Source organism: Lepidochelys kempii, chromosome 8 (genome assembly GCF_965140285.1).
Source record: "Lepidochelys kempii isolate rLepKem1 chromosome 8, rLepKem1.hap1, whole genome shotgun sequence".
NCBI classification, from domain to species: domain Eukaryota; kingdom Metazoa; phylum Chordata; order Testudines; family Cheloniidae; genus Lepidochelys; species Lepidochelys kempii.
Window position 1 is genome coordinate 33,966,729 of NC_136387.1, and position 21,289 is coordinate 33,988,017.

The 21,289-nt window shown below is 42.2% G+C and overlaps 1 protein-coding gene across 5 annotated transcripts in view; it reads right to left on the reverse strand.

The window, feature by feature from the left end:
• The window catches only part of FBXW11 (F-box and WD repeat domain containing 11), a 125,737-nt gene extending 119,106 nt beyond the window's left edge, over positions 1-6,631 (reverse strand). For all 5 annotated transcript variants that reach the window (XM_073355998.2, XM_073355995.1, XM_073355997.1 and 2 more), the window contains exon 1: positions 6,417-6,631. In XM_073355998.2, the coding sequence (XP_073212099.1) occupies positions 6,417-6,461 (45 nt within the window). In that variant the 5' untranslated portion in view covers positions 6,462-6,631. The remainder of the gene's footprint in view (positions 1-6,416) is intronic.
• Between the last annotated feature and the right edge of the window lie 14,658 nt (positions 6,632-21,289).

Consider the following 21,289-nt stretch of genomic DNA (forward strand, 5'->3'; position numbering starts at 1 on the left):
CAATACTCGGCTGCAAATGTCACACTGAGAACTTAGAGAATATAACAATAAAACATAGATAGTAACATCAGTATAAAAGAATGTCACTATAGGAAAAAGCAGGAACATAATGAAGTATGTTAATAAACACTCATTTAAAATTACTTCGTATATATTCCTACTTCTCTCTTTCCATTTGTTTCCTCACTCCCTTCTTTGAAAAAAATCCATGTTAGAGCAGCACTCCCTTACCTCTATGCTTCCTTATTCTCCCCAATCTTTTCCTTTCCTGTTGGCATCCTTACTATACCATCTACTTCATTTAGAACCTCTGAGCTGCAAAGTAAGAAGCAATAGCAGTTTCACTTTGCACACCATGCCACAATGCTTAAAAGCAGTAAGAAACGTACCACTGTAGGAAAAAGGTCTAAGATTAAAAGGTCAAGATGCCAGTGCAACAGTGACTTCTGAAGTCGATAACATTACTGCAGTAAACAATATGCATCAAAGAACAAATGCCGCATTGACACATCAGGTAGCAAGAGTGTTTCAGAGGACAGGGAAGGAAAGGAGGAAAGAAAACAGGGTGCTGCATTCAACCTTCAAAACATATCCACAAGCCCCATGGTACAACCTGCACTGAAGTAACCAGGAAAGATCATGCAATGAATACCAGAAGTTCAAGTCTGCAGTAATGCTTAGAATAATCCTGCTTAAGGATGCTGATACAATCACCATTGTCTGTGAAATATGCAAGGTACCCAGAGATATACCATGCACTTCCAATCAGTTTTAGAAACAGGAGAAGTCCAACTGAAATTTTCAGATAATACAAGTGCAAGATGATCATACGAATGCATTGGCATGTAACTCCATAGTTCTAGCAACACTGTGGTGGTGTCCATCAGGTCTACAACCAATATTTTAGATCAGGCCTTTGGCACGTGGCCCGCCAGGGGAAGCCCCCTGACAGGCAGGGCCAGTTTGTTTACCTGCCGTGTCCACAGGTTCGGCAGATTGCAGCTCCCACTGGCCGCGGTTCGCCGCACCAGGCCAATGGGGGCTGCAGGAAGCAGCAGCCTGCACATCCCTAGGCCCATGCCACTGGACTGCACCTTAAAACCGTTTAGAAACTTAAGCTGGTGAAGAATGCAACTGCTCACTTGCTTAGCAGTGTTTTGTACAGATAGTACATTACAGTGCTGCTCTGAGAGCTGCCTGAGTTGCAGATTAGTTTCCAGGTGGAATCTTGAAGGGTTTTTATTTTTTAAGTCCTACATTGTTTGGGTCACAGCTACCTCCCCCAACTGTGATCATCCAGGTAGCTTAAGCTAGCACCCACCTGGTTGGGAAGAAGCTGCTGATGAGGTGTGCTCATGTGAAACACTTGATTCTGGAATTCAGTTGCCTTCTGGATTGAAGACCTTCAGCACACATTGCATGGCTTTTCCAGGAGCAGGAGGAGAGTTTTTGGCAGGAGCTTCAATTGTAGTTCACTTATTATTTACACTGAGGCACTTAAATGCTGGGCTGTTTGTATTAGATGGGCAGAAGCTCCAGGCAATAAAAGTAACTTGTTAAGGAGGATGTGTTTCATAGATCCATTTTCAAAACACATGTTTAAGAAGGGTATAAACAGGTGCTTTTCAAATCTTAAATTAATCTTACTGAAAATCCTTGTCCTTCTATAAGCCTCCCACTCCATTGTTATGTTAAATTTAGACTGTAAGCTCTTCAGGGCAGGGATCTGTGTTTGTAAAGTGACATGCACACCAAGAGTGTTGTAGAAATACTGAAGACAGCAAGATCAGCACTTGAAAAATCTTTGAACATGCTTGGCTGCCTACCTTGATAAACAAGTCTTATGGATCCACCAAGACACCTAAGGCCTGAGAATAAGAATTTGTGTTTCTACCTGTAACCAGATCTTATGGTGCACCATTAATCTGACAAATATGTATTTTGTTTTATATTAGATATACAATATTTTCCCCTCTAGTGCCTCCTTGGAAATCACAAGTCACCAATAAATTTTCTGCTACCAATTAAAAAACATGGTAATAAAACAAACAGTGTAGCAGAATGGAAAGGACACTTTTAAACAGAAAACAAAACACACAAGTTGTCATCAATCATCTTTGATGAATATATATTTCTAGTAGTGTCAAAGACCACAGAATGGATTTTACTGAAAGGATAATGAAACTGAATGTTACATTATATTCAGAGTTTAAATTCCATTCAGAACTTGGAGCCAAAAATACCATTTATCAAAACGGATGGGTGAAAATTTTGCTCGTTTTCATATCTTCTTAGGATTAAGTGCAGAAAATAATTTGATTTCTTGAGAGTGGCAGGAAGGTTAAGTTTATCTAACTTTACAAAGTGTAATTCAAAAGTGTTATTTTTATGTGCTCATGGAAAGTTAGGGATAGAAAAAAAGCCTTTGGGACCACTCTAGTCAATTATCTGTGCTGCTTACTTCCTCACTGTGTATTTTCTAGTGATTTGTCCAGTCTATACAATGCATTTCACCAAAACTGGGTAACTACTACTTTACTATGATATTTGATATTATAGTCATAGCAATTGTGTCAGATTAAATTTCATAGTCCAGATGGCACATCTGCTAGAGTCTAGAAACAAGTTAGACTTCCAGGTTTCATATTTCCAGAGTATGTTCTTCAAGCAACGTACTCCATGCCTGCAAAAAGAGGCTATTCAACCTTAGCTACTAATACCACATAAAAGCCCCAAAGTAACATTGCCAGATGATCGACCATCTTCACCAGAGGCTAAGTACTAGTAAAGTTAAAACGTCAAGGTGGAAAGATTTGCAAAAGTAAAATAAGGTTATCTAAAATACAAGCTGCCCTATAGAATGTTTAAATAAATGAGCAAAGGCAGCACACTCACTAAAGCTTATTTGGAGCATAACAGATGCAACTTAGAAACCTTAAAATATTTCACACTTAGCTTTACAAACAGAACCATCGTCACACTAGTGTTCAGATTTTTTTTAATAAATGCAATCAAGCTAAGGAACAATTGAAAGCTAGAACATCATGTTCTGAAACTCTCGTGCTATTAAAATATTGATATATTATCTTTTGTTTATCCCTGAATTCACTCAGAATTACATTCCAGTTGCTACTGAGAACACTCACCAGACATTTGCAAAAAAACAAAAAAAAGTCACACACATAGTCAAACACATTCATTCCCAGCCTTTGATGCAGTAACCAAAATGCTAATTGCTATACCAAACAGGGAGGCACAAAAAAGCTTGCCTTTATAATCTTAATGCTTGTATCTTATTTCACTTATAAGAAACATTCTAAAACGCAAAAGTGCTGAAATAAAGCTTGTGTTTTAAAATGGTCTCCATTTTAGAGATGCTGGCGAACATTAAGAACAGTTGACAAAAAAAAGCTTGCATATTCTATTCAAATGGCCTTGGCTATTCTTCTTTTTCTACATAGTGCTTTCCATTTGTGCTTACTTAACAGTTCCCAGTTTTCCACAGATTCCTAAGCCTAATATCTCTTTTGAGAAACAAGGCAAGACATTATCAAGTTGTGAAAAAAATGATTATGAGACTGTGTAGATTCAGTATAATTTTTAGCTCAGAAACAAAAGTATGTTTTAATACTGCCTTTATTTGCATTGAAAGTAAGTGTAAAAATACAGCCATATTTACAAACTGTTTTCTATATAAATAATTTTTTTCTCTTCATCTTGTTAAACTTTATTTTTATTAATTTTATAGAAAACAGAAGCTCTGGCTTTTAGCCCCACACATTCACTCTTTACGAGCACTGCAAGTCTATACATACATTAGCCAAAGTATCCATACATTTTATTGGATTCCTATTGCATAACACAAAGAAGCTTTGATTTTTGTTCTTTAAAGTATTTTTTCAAAATCCCATCATTGCTTTTCCCCCCATTTCCCAGAAGTGATCATAACTAGGTTTGCCACAATTAAATAATTCAAAATTTTTATTTGCTTCTGTTAGTTAGCAACACAGCAAAAACAGAAATTATTAAAATGCAGATGAGGAAGTCAAAAGACCACCAAGAAAGCTAAGCAAAAGAACTCTACCTACCTGGCTTAAAGACACGTTAAATTTTAGCACACAACCACCATGAGTAACCACCCATTATATGACATAAAATAGCCACTAGAATTCAGCTTGCATATTTTATATGCAATCCTATTTGTTACTTGTATCTACATAAAACTCATTCCTGAACAACTAGATTTTTCCTCCAACTGATGCCTTGACTGGTATCACCAGCTATTGTTTGTAACATTACAAGCCATTAACATGAAGGCGATTCTGATGTCATCAACATTAAAATGTGGCACCACTAAATCAGTAAGGATCAAGGAAGTAAGTTCATTAAGAACAGCTATTTAGCTACAGACCTCCATGATCAGCAACAATGAGTTAATGAAATGCAGGAAGCATGACAGTAAAATGACTTTCAGAGAAGCTCTCGAATTTCTGCTACTTAGTAAAAAGAACAAGATATAACAATGCTCAGCCGTGCTGTGAAATTTTATAAAGGGAGTTCACAGGCTTCCCAAACCAGGCAGTTTGCTCCAACTAGATTACTAACAGCATGTGGAAGTGCCTAAAAAATGCCAATTTGTGTCATCTTATGCCTATACAGCACCTAGCACAATTCCAATGGTCAGTCAAAGCATGCAAGAGAGATCTTATTATCTACATTATTTGTATCTCTGAAAGAAGATTGGCCATACTGGCTCAGACCAATAGTCCTTCTAGTCCAGCATCCTGTCTTCCAAAAGTGGACAGTGCAGATGCTTCAGATGGAATGAACAGAACAAGGCAATTATCGAGTGTAGTGCATAGGAGCCCCAGTCATGGACAAGACCCCATTGTGCTAGGCAACGTACAAAAACAGAACAAGGACAGCTATGCACCATCACATTTAAATTTCTAATTAATAGGTAATGTTTAGTGCAGGCACACTAGCACACAGAAAATATTAATCTTGATCACTCATTCTAATCTTCCCCAGCAACTAATTTAAAAACATATTTCCCCCCCTAAATTGATCTTATTGGAATTCCTCTAATGTTTTGTGACTGCTCTTACTATTTCTATAAAAAAAAATCTCCCTCCATCTTCCCCACAGCCAACTTTCTGGCAACCTAAATTTATCGGCATTAACATTTAGTCTTGTGGTACATCAACTGTAGTACCCAGGTTTTGTTAAGTTACAGTTTGGAGAATTATTTACTGCATTGAACAATACACAAAAGGTTTACTGCTGCTACTGTAAAATATAAATTAACTCAGTAAATGCTTGCTCACTGAAATAAAAAAATCTCTTTTCAAACAAACTAAAAACTTCAGGCTTAAGGAGTAAAAATAACTCCAAAAAGATTTTATATAAACTAATCACTGTAAAAATACAGTATTAATTACAAAATATATTTGGTTGAAACAGACCTGAATGCTAAGGCATAATTTTTTTTACATTCTAAGACAAACCCCTTTACGTACTTGGTAATCTATTTAACCAAGTGATTCAAAAAGACCAGGTAGCAAACACTGTTTCATTATAATCTATACTCAAGAGAAAGTTAAAAAACAAGATGCTGCATCTCAGGAGGATCTCCACGAACAAAAAAGGACAATGACTAAATTCTGAATGTCATCTTGTTTAAAAAAGCATTTAGTTAGCATTTTTTTAACATATGCCCGCAAAATCCATGCAGATCAGCAATTATTTGTAGAATTCAGTAAATCTTTTAAACTACTTGTCAAATCCTAAAAAAATAAAACCAATCACAGGCCCTTTCCAATAGCTCTCATAACGAAGGCTTTGAGAGCCTGGTTGGGGGGGGGTCTATTTTTGGGGGGAGTGGCTTATTTGTTGACTGACAGGACGAGGTTATTCTGGGGAACAATGAATAGGAGTGGGGGGAATGTGGGGGCCAGAGGACAGGAGCGGGACTAGAGTGGGATGCCACGAAGGGTGCGGGAGGCTCGTTTGTTGACCTTAGGAAAGGCAGGGGGCTCTCAAAGCCCAGCCCTGCTCACCAAGCCGCCATTGGGGGGGAGAGGGGGGGCAGAGGGATGATCCCAATCTCGCACCTTCCACAAGGCCCTGGCGAATTCAAATGTCACCTTCGCTCGAGGCGGGTAGGAGGGAGCCCCCCCGCGGCGGGCTTTAGTCCCAGCGCCCCCGGCTCCCAAGGCCTAGGCCCGTTCCCCCCACGGCGGGGCCTACTCCTGGTTCAGCGCGGAACCTACAGGCCCTCTCCGCCCCGCCGCTCTCCTGCCGGCGGAACGAAGGGGAGCCCCGGCCTACAGGAGAACCTGGGGAAGCGGCGACAGCCCCCGGGGGGGAGGGGGGGCTGTTCCGGTCGGCGGGCCTCGGCGGGGGGGGTCACTCACCATCAGCTCGATAGTCTTGTCCTCAATCACTGAGTCGGGCTCCATAGCGACGGGCGGCTCCTCGTCCCCTCCCCCCCCGCGCCTGCCTCCCACAGCGCGGAACCGAAACCCCACTGGCTCCTCGGGCCGCCGCCGCCGCACCGCCAGCTGCTCCCTCCCCCGCCCGCCGGACGGACGGACGCACGCTGTAGCCGCCGCGGCGTACCCGCGCCGCGTTCCCGGAACAGGAAGCGCCGCACCAACGCCCCCTACCCCTCGAACCGGAACGCCCACAGAGCCTACAACTCCCGGCAAGCTCCGCGGCCCCTTCCCCACTCAGCGAGGCAAGGACTACAATGCCCAGCAGGTATCGGGCCCAGAGGCTATCCGGGGAAGCTGGGCCAGGAGGCCATCGTAGTGCTTGCTGGGAGTTGGAGTCCTTTGAAAGTTGGGCCAGAGGCTATTATGGAGAATGGAGTGGGGTCACAGCCTCACGTGCCTTCAACCCGTCCAGGCTGCTAGGCCTGCAGGGCACTCCCTAGCCTGAGTGGGGGTGACAGGGGATATGCCTGGGGCCTGAGCGCACCTCTCACCTGCCTGTGCATGCTTCCCTGAGATACACCAGAAATGACCCCTTTGCGTTCTCCATCCCCCGGGCAGGTCTGTCACACAGACAAACCCGCCTGCCCAGCACCTGGGTGAGAGACACCTGCAGGACACTCCATAACATGCCGTGTGGAACAGAGACCCCCCAGGACCATGGCTATTAGGTGCTGCAGGATCCCTGACTGTTTCTGGGTCAGGGTTAGCAACTTGTGGCCATACCAAGTAAGGTTGCAAACATATTTTAAAAATAAGGGACTGTTTTCTTAGCACCACACTCCACTTCTCCTGATGGTATTAGTATTAATAATAAGCAGTACTCACCTATATTTTCATTTCTTGCTGCTTTTTGCAACACTCAGCAACTCCGGATCTTGTTGTACAGAGATGAAAAAATAAGGGATGTCCCTTGTCATAAGGGCCTGTTGGCAACCCTAATATCAAGCTCCCTAAAACTTGTTAGCTTGCCACATGATTGCACTGTCATAGGATCAGTTCCATTACTCTTACCCTCCCTACGTGTATCACCCCATCACATGGTACTCAAATCAGTCTATTTTGCAAGCATTTTGGACCTTGGGACCTGGCTAGCAGTTGAAGTGCTCAATACCTCTGAATAGCAGGATCTATATCTTTAACTGTGTTAAAAAGCAATATACAATTCTACATTACTATATAAGTAATAAAAAATAATAGTCTTTTATCCTCACATAGGCCTATTCTCTGATGACTCAGATCTCCTTGACACCAACTTAAACGCAGTAGATCTCCCTCACTTTGATCCTTTCAGAAACTACCTCCATGCAGCCACCTGGCATAGGGAGCAGGAACTGGGTAGGTCCAGAGCACTACTGTGCTCTGACTTTTCTCACTGAATATAGCCTCGAGGGGGTCATAAGCAGATTAAGTGAAAATTACATCAGACTTTCTCAAACTTGGGCCTGAACAGTTTCTGGGTGGGACCTGAAATTCCTGTATTAGTGTAGTTGTATGCTCTTACATTTGAGAACATTCAAATTATTACATAAGGTTTGATGTTATAGTCCCTGTGTGCTCACTCCAGTTTCAAGTGCAGTGTCTTTCATGCACCCAGCAGGGCTTCAGGAACTGAGCAGGATTGCAATTTAGTGACTCCTCCTGAGTGTCGGGGCTATTGTAGCACCTCTCCATCGCTCTCAGTGCTCCTAGTATTGGAGCCCAGCTAGAATGGATCTGCCAGCAAGGATAGAGAAAGGAGTTGGCAACATCCAACTGCCACTCCAACCCTTACCAGAAGGGAACACCATTGTAGGGGCAGAAGCTAAAGAGAAATAGGAACTTAAGGGTTAGGAACAGAACAGGAAAAGCGCTTAAAAAGGGGCAGTGGTTAAAGTAGGTTGAAACAGGAGCAAGAACTCTCCTTAGACTTTCAGCAGCACCAGCCATCGAGGAGAGAGGGATCTATGTTCCCTCCACTGCCCCCCTTACTTTAACCTCTACTGAAGGGGGAAAAGAATGAGGGAAGCAGAGTCTCAGAGGGGAATGGATTGAAGGGTATAATGGGAAATAAAATGGATGAGGCTGCTCTCATTTGCCTCCTACTCAATGCCTTAAAGCTCTCCCACCCCCTCCAACCACCACCCCATCTGGCTGCCTTCCACTCTCCTTCCTGCCCCAGATTGCCCCAAGTCCCTCCAGTACCCTGCTCTGCACTAACTACCTTGGTTCTCCCAAGCTTAGCCACTTTTTTGGCAGTTGGATAAAATGAACAGAGAAAAGCTCATCCAGGTCACTCAAAGATATAAGGCCCTTATTATGACATTCTATACGTTGGGGGAGCCCCCTGTAACCCCCATATTCCTCATTTTTATATAATCGTGATCTAACATATAAAGCTTGCCTTGTAAGATACCAAGGAAAAGGTTATGACCTGCTGAAAGTCATTTCTCTATCCATATATGTATATCATCAATGCATATGAAGTTATGTGAATGTGTTGTATGGTTGTCACTAAAACATACTGTAAGTTGGGGAATCTGCCAGATATTAACTTCCCAGAGACAACAACAAGGAGAGTAACCAATATCCAGGTGGGGTGTCAATAGCCATTGTCCAGCAAGTGAGCTACAATTCAATGACTCACCTGCATGAGGCCACACCAGGGGAATTGCTCAACTTTGCCTGGAGACTCAGCAATGCCCCCAGACATTCCTGGACTTGCATTCTCCAAGCACAAAAGAGACCACAGGGACCCCATGCTTGGCCTTTCTCATTCACCCACCTACACTGTAAGCAACAAGGATGCTGAAGACTTGAGACTCCAATGGAGGGGACTGGCACAGATTTCAAAGGTGAAATCGGTATACTGTGAACTGCAATATCCAGTGGGGTGAGAAAAACTGCTTTATCTAGATGTTGCCCAGTCTAATAGGGTTGAGAGTTTAGACTGTATAGTTATATTTTATTTTATTTTGGTAACCAAGTCTCACTTTTTGCCTACTACTTAATATCACTTAAAATCCATCTTTTAAAATCCATCTCTGTGTGATTCATGAGTGACTCTGGGAGCATTCATGCAATCTAGTTGGGTGTGGGGTCTCCACATGTGGTTGTGCTGAGTGATAACAGCACCTGGAGGAGTTGCTGCTGGTCACTAGTAAGGCATTGTGAGAGACAGCCCAGGCTGGAGAGAGTTCAGAGGGCACAGCAATCCCACAGTCCCAGGGTGCACCCCAGGAGGATCCTGTCACACTTATAATTTCACACAGTTTAATATTCTAGTATTTAATTCAGAATTGTGGTATGTTTGGCCTGAGTCCCAATTTGCCTTTTGCTGCATTTGGGGCAGCAATGGAGAACACAAAGATGACTATAAGCCCCCATTACTGTGGTCTGAGAGCAGCTTTATGCCAGCCAGGGAAGCCCCTAAACAAAGGAGTGGTTTTAGATGCCATTTCTGCCCCTTTCCACTGCCAGAGGGATGAAAAGCTGCCTTAGTGTAACTGAGAATGAGTGCCCATTATCCCTAGTTGCTGAATTCAATTACCATTTCCATACCTGTTCACAATGTACGGTTTATTAATTGTAACATTCCTGGCATTTCTTTTTTGTAACTCTTGCACTACCTTTCTAGCAACCCTAACTTTCAGGTAAGGGTTTTGACTGATATTCATCTTAATGGTACAGTTGAATGTTTTCTCTTCTATCCAAAATGACAGTTGAAACAATACAACGGAGCTTTACGTCCTGATTCCTTAAAGACTTAAGCACACACCAGTACAGCTGGAAAGTATTAAGATATGAGATTAAGAAATTGAGGTTACTGCTAGCTCCATCTGTACATAGGGTAATGGGATGTTATTTGTCATTTATACCCCTTAAAAAATCAATTTCACTTCTTGTTTATAGTGAGTTTCACTTTCAGTTTCTTAATTGTAATATTTGTTTGTTTAAAGGCAATTGTTTTCATTGACATATATATTCTTTTCATTGATTTTTTTACCATGTAAAACAACTAAAGCCCATGGTGAGAGAAAAAGCAGTGACAGAATATATAAGTAAGAAAAAATACTACTACACTGTAGTTGCTACTAGCTGAGCTTTGCAACCTTCTACCAGTGACAATCAATTAAAAGTATACAGAAATATTTATGAGTCAGGAATGAAGGGTTAAAAGCTATGAATAGTTAACTCAGTCCACCTTATACATCCACACAGTGAAAGAAACTGTCCCCTAAATCTATGGTAGGTATGTCCCATGGCCATTCTGTGAGAGTGTATAGGTATGTCCCATTCTGTGAGTATTTTTATATTCATCCCCTGTGTATGCATTTGAGTTTTGCATGGTCCTGGTTCTATAGGGCGAGTGATGATTGAGTTTAGTCCTCAGGATGGAGACAGTCTGCATAAAATGTGTTACCCTTGCAAGTAGTAGGTTTGCAGATGTCACATATAGGCTTGCATTAGAAATCCACTCAGAAACTTAGGATAAGTTTTTTCACCATGATTGCAAACTTGTTGCTAGCATCATTTTCATACCCACTGCAGTATTATCATTATTGGCATCCCACCAACAGTGGGTGAAATTCATGTGTGTGCAGAGGGCTAGCACAGGGTCTATTGTTACCGGAAGATTTCTATTCAATTAAATTAAGCCAATGATGTTTGTATACAAATGCTGCTTTTAATTCAAAATCTTTTATTTTTAATTATTCTATTCTGGTAATTAAGGTTGTGGCCCGCCTAAAGGAATTTCCAGGAAAAGCCGCAGTTGGCTAACTTTCCCTTGAAAGGACATGGATACAGCCCTCTGATCAAGAATAGGTAAACAAGCAGTAAATTCTTCGAAAACAAAAATATTTATTTAGAAGTGAGTGGGTACAGTAAAAGAGTAGAGACAGAGATAATAGAGTTACAATTAAAGGAATGAAGCAGCGCAGCAAATGACAACACTACATTTTCAATTATCTCTACTGCATATAACAATATAATCATTCAATTAATACTCTATACCTTATAACAATATAGCAATTAAACATATAACAATATATTAACTAACATTCAATAGTAAACATGTAAAACTAAACATCCAGTAAGCACTGGCCTGGCAGTTACTAAATGAGTAGGGAGAGATCTCAGACCACAGGCATCCAGCTTTATTTAAAAGCAAAACCCATACATGCTAGGATGGTAAATAAAAAAGATTGGACTTACAAGGGTTTTTTAACAATCCCTCTGAACTGTCTTAGAGATCCTTCTGCTCGGTCTATGTTTTGAGTGCGATGTTTAGGGGGCGCCGGTAGCAATCTCCTGCAATGGCTGCAGTCTGATGAGGCTTCTTGCTCCTGAGGTAGAAGTGGCTCCTCAGGCAGAAACAGCAGGAGCCTGTTGGGTGGCTGTGATAGCTGCTGCAGTGGCCTCTGCTAGCCAGGTGGTAGAAGCAGCCGTTGCCAGGGGCAACCTTGGAACCTTAGGTGGGCAGCTGCTACTTTGCAGGCAGCTCCTTCTTTGCAGAGTTCCAATGTTTCTTCTTAGCTAGCTTCTTCTATATAGGCATCTTCTTACAGGTGTCTGGCAGCGTTCCACTCTCTTGCCGGTCCGTTCCCTACAGAACTTTAGCTGGCTGGCTGTCGTCCTTCTATACGATTTGCTCTCCCAAGCTCAGCCAATCAGCTTTCAGCTTTCCGTAGCTCGGCCCACTCCATAGACTTCTATGGGGCTACAATGTATCTCTATGGGATTGGGATAAGTCATCCTCCACAGGAAGTGATGTTATCCTATGCCTTGATTGCATCACCCAGAAATGATGCAATCCTATCATCCCTATTCATTCCTATGGGCTTCAGTGCATTCCTATGGGAGTTTTCTTAGCTGACCTTTAGATGAATCCTAGGTACTTCCTGTCTGGAAGCCTCATGTATTTCTATGGACTACAATATATTCCTATGGGGTTTCTCTTAACTGACCTATGGATGACCGCTATATATTCCTATGGGCTCCAGTGTATTTCTATGGAGTTATGCTTACTCATTCTCCCTCGGAAGTGGAATTTACCATTGCATTTCAGGCAACTGAGGTGAAATTTCTCGCCACACTATGGATCACATAAATACCACTAAAGCCCTCAAAATCAGCCTTAACTTAGATGTTTTGCTGGCCTCTGCCGAGGGATGAATTTCCTCCACAGGGCTGCAGTGAAAGTAATTGAGATATCTGTCATTTCTATACAGAGTTTTGAACCTGGACCTAGAAATCTATTGATATGAGGTTTTAATAAAAGTTTATTTTTACCATAACTATTATTTTACCATAACTATTTTTACCATAATTATTTTTTATTTTAACCAAACATAACTGGGGTTCATGTTTAAATTCCCAACATTCTTTTAACCTTTTCATTGTCATCCTTATTGCTTCCTTAGTAATAATGCTTTCCATTTCAATTCACCCTGTAATTCAGAAGTCAAAACAAAAACAAAAACAAAAAAACCCTAAAACTTGTCTTGTTTAAATAAAACAGTTCTTGCTACCACAACCAAATATAGATTTGAAAGGTGATTCCCCATAAACTGAACAACTTACAGTGGTAAAGCCCAAGTTTTACATATAGTAACATACAGACTAGTATGTATGTGCAGCACTGCCTTCTACTGGATGGAGTTAGAAATGCTCGCTTCTGTCAAACTTTATACTGCTAGAAGCTGATAGACTGCTCCTTAGTTCAAATGGTAGAAACCTGTGCTTTTGGAGGAGGAAATTCTGAATTAGATCCCTGCTCTTGCCATGAAATTCCAAGTTGCCATGGTTGTCAGAGTCCTAGATTAAAAGAATTTAGTACACTTATGTTAGAATTGAGAACTGAACTCCTGTGCAATGCCTGTTCTTGAAGACCAACTGTCTGATTAGGGCAGTACATAATGCATTGATTGTTGTGTGTGTACCAGTGCCCTCTATTGTATGAAATGAGGCATGCTTAAATATGTGTCTTCGACCTTATATTGCTAACATCCAATGGAGATTCTCCTTTAGCTCAAGTGGTAGCAGCCTGTACTTTTGGAGCAGGTGTATCTAAATTCTATTCCCATTGCTGCTCTTAAGTTCTGAGTGACCCTGGTATGCAGCATAGGGTCAACTATAAAGATCTAGGTGGCCAAAGATTTGTTACAATATTATTATTGACTGAGTACTGAGAATGCTCAGCTTCTAAAAGCCAGTGGCTGATCCTTGCCCTGAGAAATTTTCTATCTAGGTTAGTTGCAGACAGACAGACAATGGGACGAACACAACAGCTCAGAAAAGAGGAGGTGCACTGCCCTGACACAAACCACACTTACAAGGAACGATTAAATTGCTTGACCACAGGATGGTGTCCCAGAAAGCTCCATCGAAATAACTGCAATCAGCATTCTTAGCAGTGAGCTGCTTTTTCAAACATTTGCCAAACTCTTTAATGTCTGCATTCCGTTTCCAGGCACCCAGCCTGCTAGCAAAGAGCCAGGATCATCCTCTACCAGCTCCATCATGGTGATGCAGAGTGACAGATTCAGCTCAAGCATCTGCAGACTTTGGCTGAGAAAAGGCGGTTGGAGGGACAGTATGTTAATAAGTCTGGAGACAAAGCAGTGGTGATTAAATCTCAGGTGCTTTGGGTTACCAAGGTCACACAGGCTCAGATCTGATGATGCAGCAGGGACACAGTGCAGCTGTAAGCATTGGAAATTAGGGGCAAAAAAACATCACAAATAGCAATCTGCTATAACAGTGTACCATTAATGACGCTGTAGCCATGGCAATGACAACTGACTTAGTAACTTTCATTCTAAGTACTTTCCTAACAATTATCTTTGGGCCTGAATTTTTTTATATTTCTCTTTAATTCTGAATGTCGTTTTTGGTGCTGTGGTGTGTGTGAAAAAAGGCTAAACAAAAACTGTTCCATGTTCTTTGAGTTATTGGTGTGGGGGGAAAGCGGTTTTTGGTCAACAGTTCTTTTCAGATGCTTTTATACCCTCCTAGTTTTGTTTGACTAACATCCCTAAAGAGATTTGATCTAACTCTTGGCCAGTGCAGAATCCTCAGTGAGGAATGTGTGCTTTACTATATTAATGTTTCTTTAAAAATGGTTAGAGTATGAACAAGTGAAAATAGCATGTGCAGACTCTTTTCCTTAGTGACGTAAGTGCCTGCTTCAAGTCCACAAGAGGTTCCAAGAGGAATTTATTTTATTTATTTAGATGCATAAAAATGCTACTAAAAGTACCTAGCCATGCACAACAAAAATACATCCTAAATGCAGCAAAAAAATCCCCTTCCTTCAAACAATTCCCACCCTTAAAATTATAATCTCACACACACATTCACACACCCACTCCTATTTTCAACTGCCTGGGAAAAGAGATGAGCCTAGCAATGTACCCTGAAGGTCATCAGATTTGAGCTATTTCAAACCAAGTTGGAAGCGAATTCCAAAGCTGTGGGGCATTCACAAAGAAAGTCAAAGCACTGTGTTGTGACTGTATCAGAGTAAAGTTGAAACACTATTGTCACAACACAGTGCTTTGACGTTATCGAAACAAAATGTTAAGGTAACTGTCAAAAATTTGGACAAAATCAATATGTTCCCACAAAACACTGATTTTGTCAAATCATCATTTTTTGAGGAAAACTGATGCAGCAGAAATTTTTCAACCAGCTCAGTTATCCATCATCATCATTTGTGCCTTCTCCCTACATAAGTATAAAGGCCTTGTGTTTCTCTCATACACAGAGACATGCAGAGAGGACAATCAGAAACAGGGCAAGCAGTGTGTGTTGGGGGGACCAGCAAAACTAGTGAAAGCAAGGGATCCCCAGCTAACCACACAGAAGGACTCACTATGTTCATCTCCAACCTCTCTCCCCACAATAGCTAGTCTGGCCTACTAATCATACTGCCGTTGACTGAAATCGCAAACCGTTTAAGGAAGGAAATGCGGTTTCAAAGCCCTGTCAACTTTGCATAACTTTTACTGGACTTGTTCTGGGCACAGCATACTAGTGGCTAGGAGTCTCCTCCCCCAACACAGGCCTTGCCCCCATCACTCTCCACCACCAGGCCAGTCAAAGGACTATGCAGATTGTATTAAATGGGTGAAAGACAGTTGTGCGAAATGGTGAGCACCCGGCTTAGCTATTTTTTGCCAGTGCATGGCCCACCACATATTTCTATTGTTTTACCTCCCTCTACATGGTGTGGCAAAGTGACCAAAATGATGGTGAAACTCCATGCAGGTACTTGGGAGAATGGAACTCAGGGCTAGAGAACGGGGGACTTGTCATTCCTAAGTGACACAGCTACTTTATCTGCCAATTCACCTCTGTTTTGTCATATTAATCCTCATTAGTGTATGTGGACTCTGATACTAAGTGGTTTGTCCATGGAATTTTAAGTAGCTTTCTTGGTGTAGGAAATTTAAGATTCCAGAAGGATCTAAAACTCTTTTACAGAGAATAGAAATGCAGTTAGGCTTAATTCAGTGGGCACTGGCTGATATGTAACTTCCTTTGGTTCCTTTGAAAATCCCCGTCTAATTATTTCACCCTCTAAAATACAGGCCCTATGATTTGTATTTCGGCTTGGAAGGATTAGATCTTTATTGGTAAATAGCAATAAACATTGATGACTGTACACACGCAAACCAATGAAAAAATATTTCCATCAATAAAAATCAAAATTTACAGTTAGGCAAAGAAAGAAAAATGCAGCTTGAGAAATTAGAGTTTGATTTAAGGATATTTACTTTGTATATTTTCACATGTGATGTTTTCACATGTGATGAGAATTTGTATTTTCACAGGTATAAACCTGATCTTTTTGAATCTCAATGTCGCCTGCCATGAAATAATTATTGATTCACTCTACCCTCAGAATTTCCCCCACTGTGAAAATTTAAATTGATAAAAATCAGAAAAAAATAGTTAAAATATAGATATTATCACTCAAAATTATACAAAAATAAACACTGAATTCTGCCCATGCTATTTGTATTGCATGCATTGCTGATTGGATAAGGATCAGAGGTCACCAAATGGGCAGTAACAAGTTACCACACTAGAATACAAGGGCAGCTACATAGCAAATGAGCCTGTTTAGAAAAATAATTGTTTAAACATATAGCTGGTGAAAGGATGATATCATAAATGTTATTATAATGGCAGAGACAAGTGCACTCTGAGGATCAAAATGTTTATTTCCACCTTAGGGGAAAATATATTTTATCTGAAATGTGATGGGGTGCTGATGGATTTTTAAAGCACTGAAAAAATGAACAGATTTTTAATAACTTCTTACTAGTGCCTAATAATAGATACAGTAACTCCAGCCAGACACTAAGGGATAAACAACCGTTCCTCATACAGATCTCATATGACATAAGGTAACTAGATTAGGAGACAGATTACTGCGAGTGAGGAGGAATCAAAAGAACACTGGACTTTACTTGGATAAATCAGCAAAGCCCAAGCCTGGCAGAAAATGAATCGTGACCAGTTTGACATTTTTCCTATCTTTACCAGGCAGAACTGAAATTATATAAAAGACAGGATAATGCACACAATAGCCAAAGCAACAGTGCTTGTTAGTTCCAACTGTGTCACATTATCTGATGTCTAATGGAGCTCCTGCAGGTTAACTGATCCCTCTCTGACAAGGAATCTCCACACAGAAGAATTTACAGCACAGAGCCAGGATTTCTGGAGTGGAAAGGAGTGTGTTGGTGAAATGTGCAAAACAAAAGCTCTTTTGTGATAAAGTGCTTGCTGCTTCAGTTTGAATAAGGGTCGCAGACGGCCTGGATAAGTGGAACCAGTGCCGTTGTGCTCTGTGAGGTAGCTCCAGCCATCAAGAGAGCATACATGAGTATAACGTCCCCCTTGCAGGCCACGGTGGGGCCTCTCAACAAATGCATAGGGGGATTTGGGAAGTAGGGGAAATGCAAGGATATAGCCAATGAGTTTATGACTGTGTGGAATCCACTGGTCACATTATGTGTGAAGACCTACACAATTTACAGCTGAGAAAAACACGTCACAGACTATGAAATCTGGCTTTTGTAGGGAAGGGGAGCTTGTACCGTGCACTGGGCTCCAGCTGCTAGTCTTGGCTGGGATGGGACTTCCTCTTCCCCTGCAGGGGCCACTGCTGTAGCTGGGTCAGACCTATCTCTGAAGGCAGTGCACCCGTAGAGCTTCCTGCATCTGGGGGAGGTTCCTGGAGTTAGGTCTGACTCAGCGCAGGAGCGGCCATGCAGGGGAAAAGGAAATCCCATCGTTCCCCAGCCCCGCTGGGACTAGCAGCTGTTGCCCGGCCCATAGTAGAAGACCCTGGCTGGGATGCGCCCAGCTCTGCCCAGTGCTCGTGAGTTAGAGGAGCCTTTGGTTGGCTGGAGGAGGAGTGGGGGAAGGAACCACAGCACTCCTGATCATGGGGCTGTGGGTGGTCACCTACCCATAAGGCCAGCCCTGCCCCTCCCCCAAAATTGATGACCCCTCCCCTACCCTGCAACCCTCACTTCTTTGCTACTGCTGGCTGCATCTTTGGCTTCAGAGCTGGGCGCCAGGCCAGCAGCCGCTACACTCCCCAGGCAGGGCAAAAGTAAGGGTGGCAATCCCATGACTCCCTTTTGGGTCAGGACCCCCACCATTACATTTCAAATGTAAATATCTCAACTGGTGAAATTGACTATTTTAAAAATCCTACAACTGAAATTGACCAAAACAGACCATGAATTTGGTAGGGTCCTAATTATGTGTGTAGTCAGCATGTAGATGATGCTACGTCACTCAGGATTCTGCCTGCATGTTAGGAGAAAGGAGTATCTCCCCAGCCCCTGTGTAGGTCCTGGACACAAAGTCCTTTTATCCTTGCTTTGCTCATTTGACCAAGATTTGGGCATGACATACCTGGAAAGGGTCTGGGAAAGATTTGTTGGAAGCTAGAAATTAAATGACCCTGAGTATGTGGATTTGTATGTCTTACCTGTTGCCAAAAATGAGCAGGCCCCTCCTCAAAACACTGTTACTCTAGTGCAGTTTGTATGGTCTTGCTGTGTAAACAGGCCAATCTTCAGCTGGCCAGTGAAGCCAATGAACATCAAAATGTTGAATGGTACTAAATCCTTCATATTGCAGCACTGGCAATTCATCCCTCCAACTCCACATGCTACCACTTAACATCTGTGTAGCTGGTGGCCAAGACATCTTGCCAGATGTAATAAGATGTTTATGTGACCCACCTCTTGAGAGAGACTCCACTGATGGATTGGAAGAATATATGGCAATTTCCCCCCACTAGGCATATCCACCTTACAAAGCAAAACAGTAACAGTTCATGGGAGTAGCTCAGATGACAGGTGAAAAAGGACACAAGAAAAACAAATGCAATTTAGCATGTGAAGTCTTCAGTTAGAGCACCAGGAGAATGATGGATTAAATCACCTGTGGATCTTGGTAAGAGAAAGAAAAACCACCAGCGTATTTTTTTTCCTATGTCTGAGCTATTTTTTTCAGGTTATTATTTTCATCTATTAAACTTTGCAATGGGATTATTGCCCTGGATTTGCTCACATGCTTGCTCTCAGACACCGGCAGTGTTCAACCAAGACTATCAAACATCTCTTCTGTGGCAACAAATGCAAGCTGGATTGCATCAAGTCTTTTTCCAATGCCCACGGAGTAAAATAAATCCAAGGCAGTTTGAGATGTAAGATCCCCACTGCCCCTTTTGGCATGCAACCACAAGTTTCACCTTCAAACAGATGGAAACTTTGGAAATGAATGCCAGCTCTTTTAGCAGACTTGGTGTACTTTTACATATTTATAGCATCTCTTTAATTTCCATAATAACCTGTATTATGAAGGAAGAGATTAAATACTGTACTGGCTGGGGTAGGGAGGAGGGGTTTGGATTCAGTGCTCAGTGCCTGTTTGGATTACATGATCTGCACTTGAACTGGAGAGGTACTGATCTCCTAATTAACAGATTGGGCCACATTCTCTGCCCTGCTCTGTCCCCTTTGTGTTACTTTGGAGATGGAAAGAGTCAGAGACTGTTTCTATCTCCCCCGTTCAGGATTTCCCCAGGGTGAGGTAGGAACCGGGAGTTCCCAGCAGGTGTAGAGCTGGTAGTCAGCTCCTATGCTACTGAGCCCTCCTTTTGGTCCCAACATAGGGGATGAAGTGGAGTTGTGGCCACAGCATTGTGCTTCCCAGCTGGAGGATGGTTGTGGAGGATCATTGCCAGTTAAAAGAATTTAGACCAGCCCCCATGCTGCTCCAAATGTTGCTGAGGCTGGTGCAGAAATGGCCAGAATGTCAGGTAGCTGTAACTGGCTAATGCCCCCCCCCACACACACACACACCCCTCTGCTGCACCAAACTGTCACAACAGAGAATCTTTGTTACATTGGGTATGACTGCACTTCTAGCTGGGAGTGTAATTCCCTACATGGCTCTCTACACTCCCAAGCAGTGCCTCCCATATCTATACGGCTAAAAAATAGCAATGTAGCATCTTGCTGCCTCCCTATTGCCACAGCCTTTCCTCATGACAGCAAAGGGGGCTGCCGAAGCCTTTCACTGGTGCTGGAGCCTTTCACTGGTGGGTGTCACTGCCGTATGCAGCTACCAGTGTGGACACGGCCTGCCTTTCACTGTAGCATGTAGTTACACGTGTAGTGCTTGTACTTTACATGCCCCCGTAAGTGTAGACACAGCCCTGGTGAGTTTCAGTAACATCACCTTACACATCGCCTCTGAATTTGGTCCACTAAATGGAGATGAGCCAGGTATAATAAACAAGGCAGAAGCTGAAGATCAGCAAGGATCAGATCATATCAAGATTGAAATGTAAAGGAGGGTCTGCAGAATGGTCAATCACACACATTGGACTTAAAGAAAGCAGATGTTTAAGGAATGCAAAGTGAGCTAGAGAAAATTGGATGGAATTTCATGCCTGCGAGAAACATGAAGTGCAGAAGAGGGAAGTGTTTACGATCCAGCTGGGGAAGACAAAATCAAAATCCAACCCAGTCAAATAAAACAAAAGCCTAACAAGGGACTAGAGGCTTATGCGGCCAAGTAGGAAGGTAAAGAACAGCATGGAAGAGACAAAAAAGAGACATCACGATAGCCAAACAATTGATGAAATACATTAAACCCAATTCACCCCAGTGCAACTGTATGGATTTTAGTGGAGTCATGCCAGGAATGAATTTAGCCCTTAATGTTAAACAAGCTCTTGTCTGAGTGTTTCCTATTTTCATTTATTTCTCAGAGCTCTAGGCCTTTGCACAACTTAGAAAATATATAGTCACAAAAGGATCAGATTTATAGAGGGATTTAGGTGCCCGAAGATGCAGCAAGGCACCTAGTGAGATTTAGAGAAGTGTCCGAGTCCCATAGATGTCAATGAGAGTAAAGCACCTAACCTGCTTAGGTGCTTTTGAGTATCACACTAGGTGCCTATCTGCATCTTTAGGCACCTAGATGTCCTTGAAAATCTGGCCCAAAGGGCATAAAAATGTAAAAAGCCTCAACCCCAACCCACTAAGCTAATCAGCTAAACCACACAATATAGGAAACAATTAACGCTCTTCTCCCTCTACATCTCAACACCAAGTCCTCTCCCTTTTCCTCAAAAGCCGGAGGAAACAGATGGGTTTTGCAGTGCGTCCTGAATAGCAAGAGTTTCAGGTTTATTTGGAACTAAGCTAAAAATGAGTTCCAAAGTCCTGGGATCTATGTAGAAAATACCTAGCAGCAGCCACCTCCCTGTT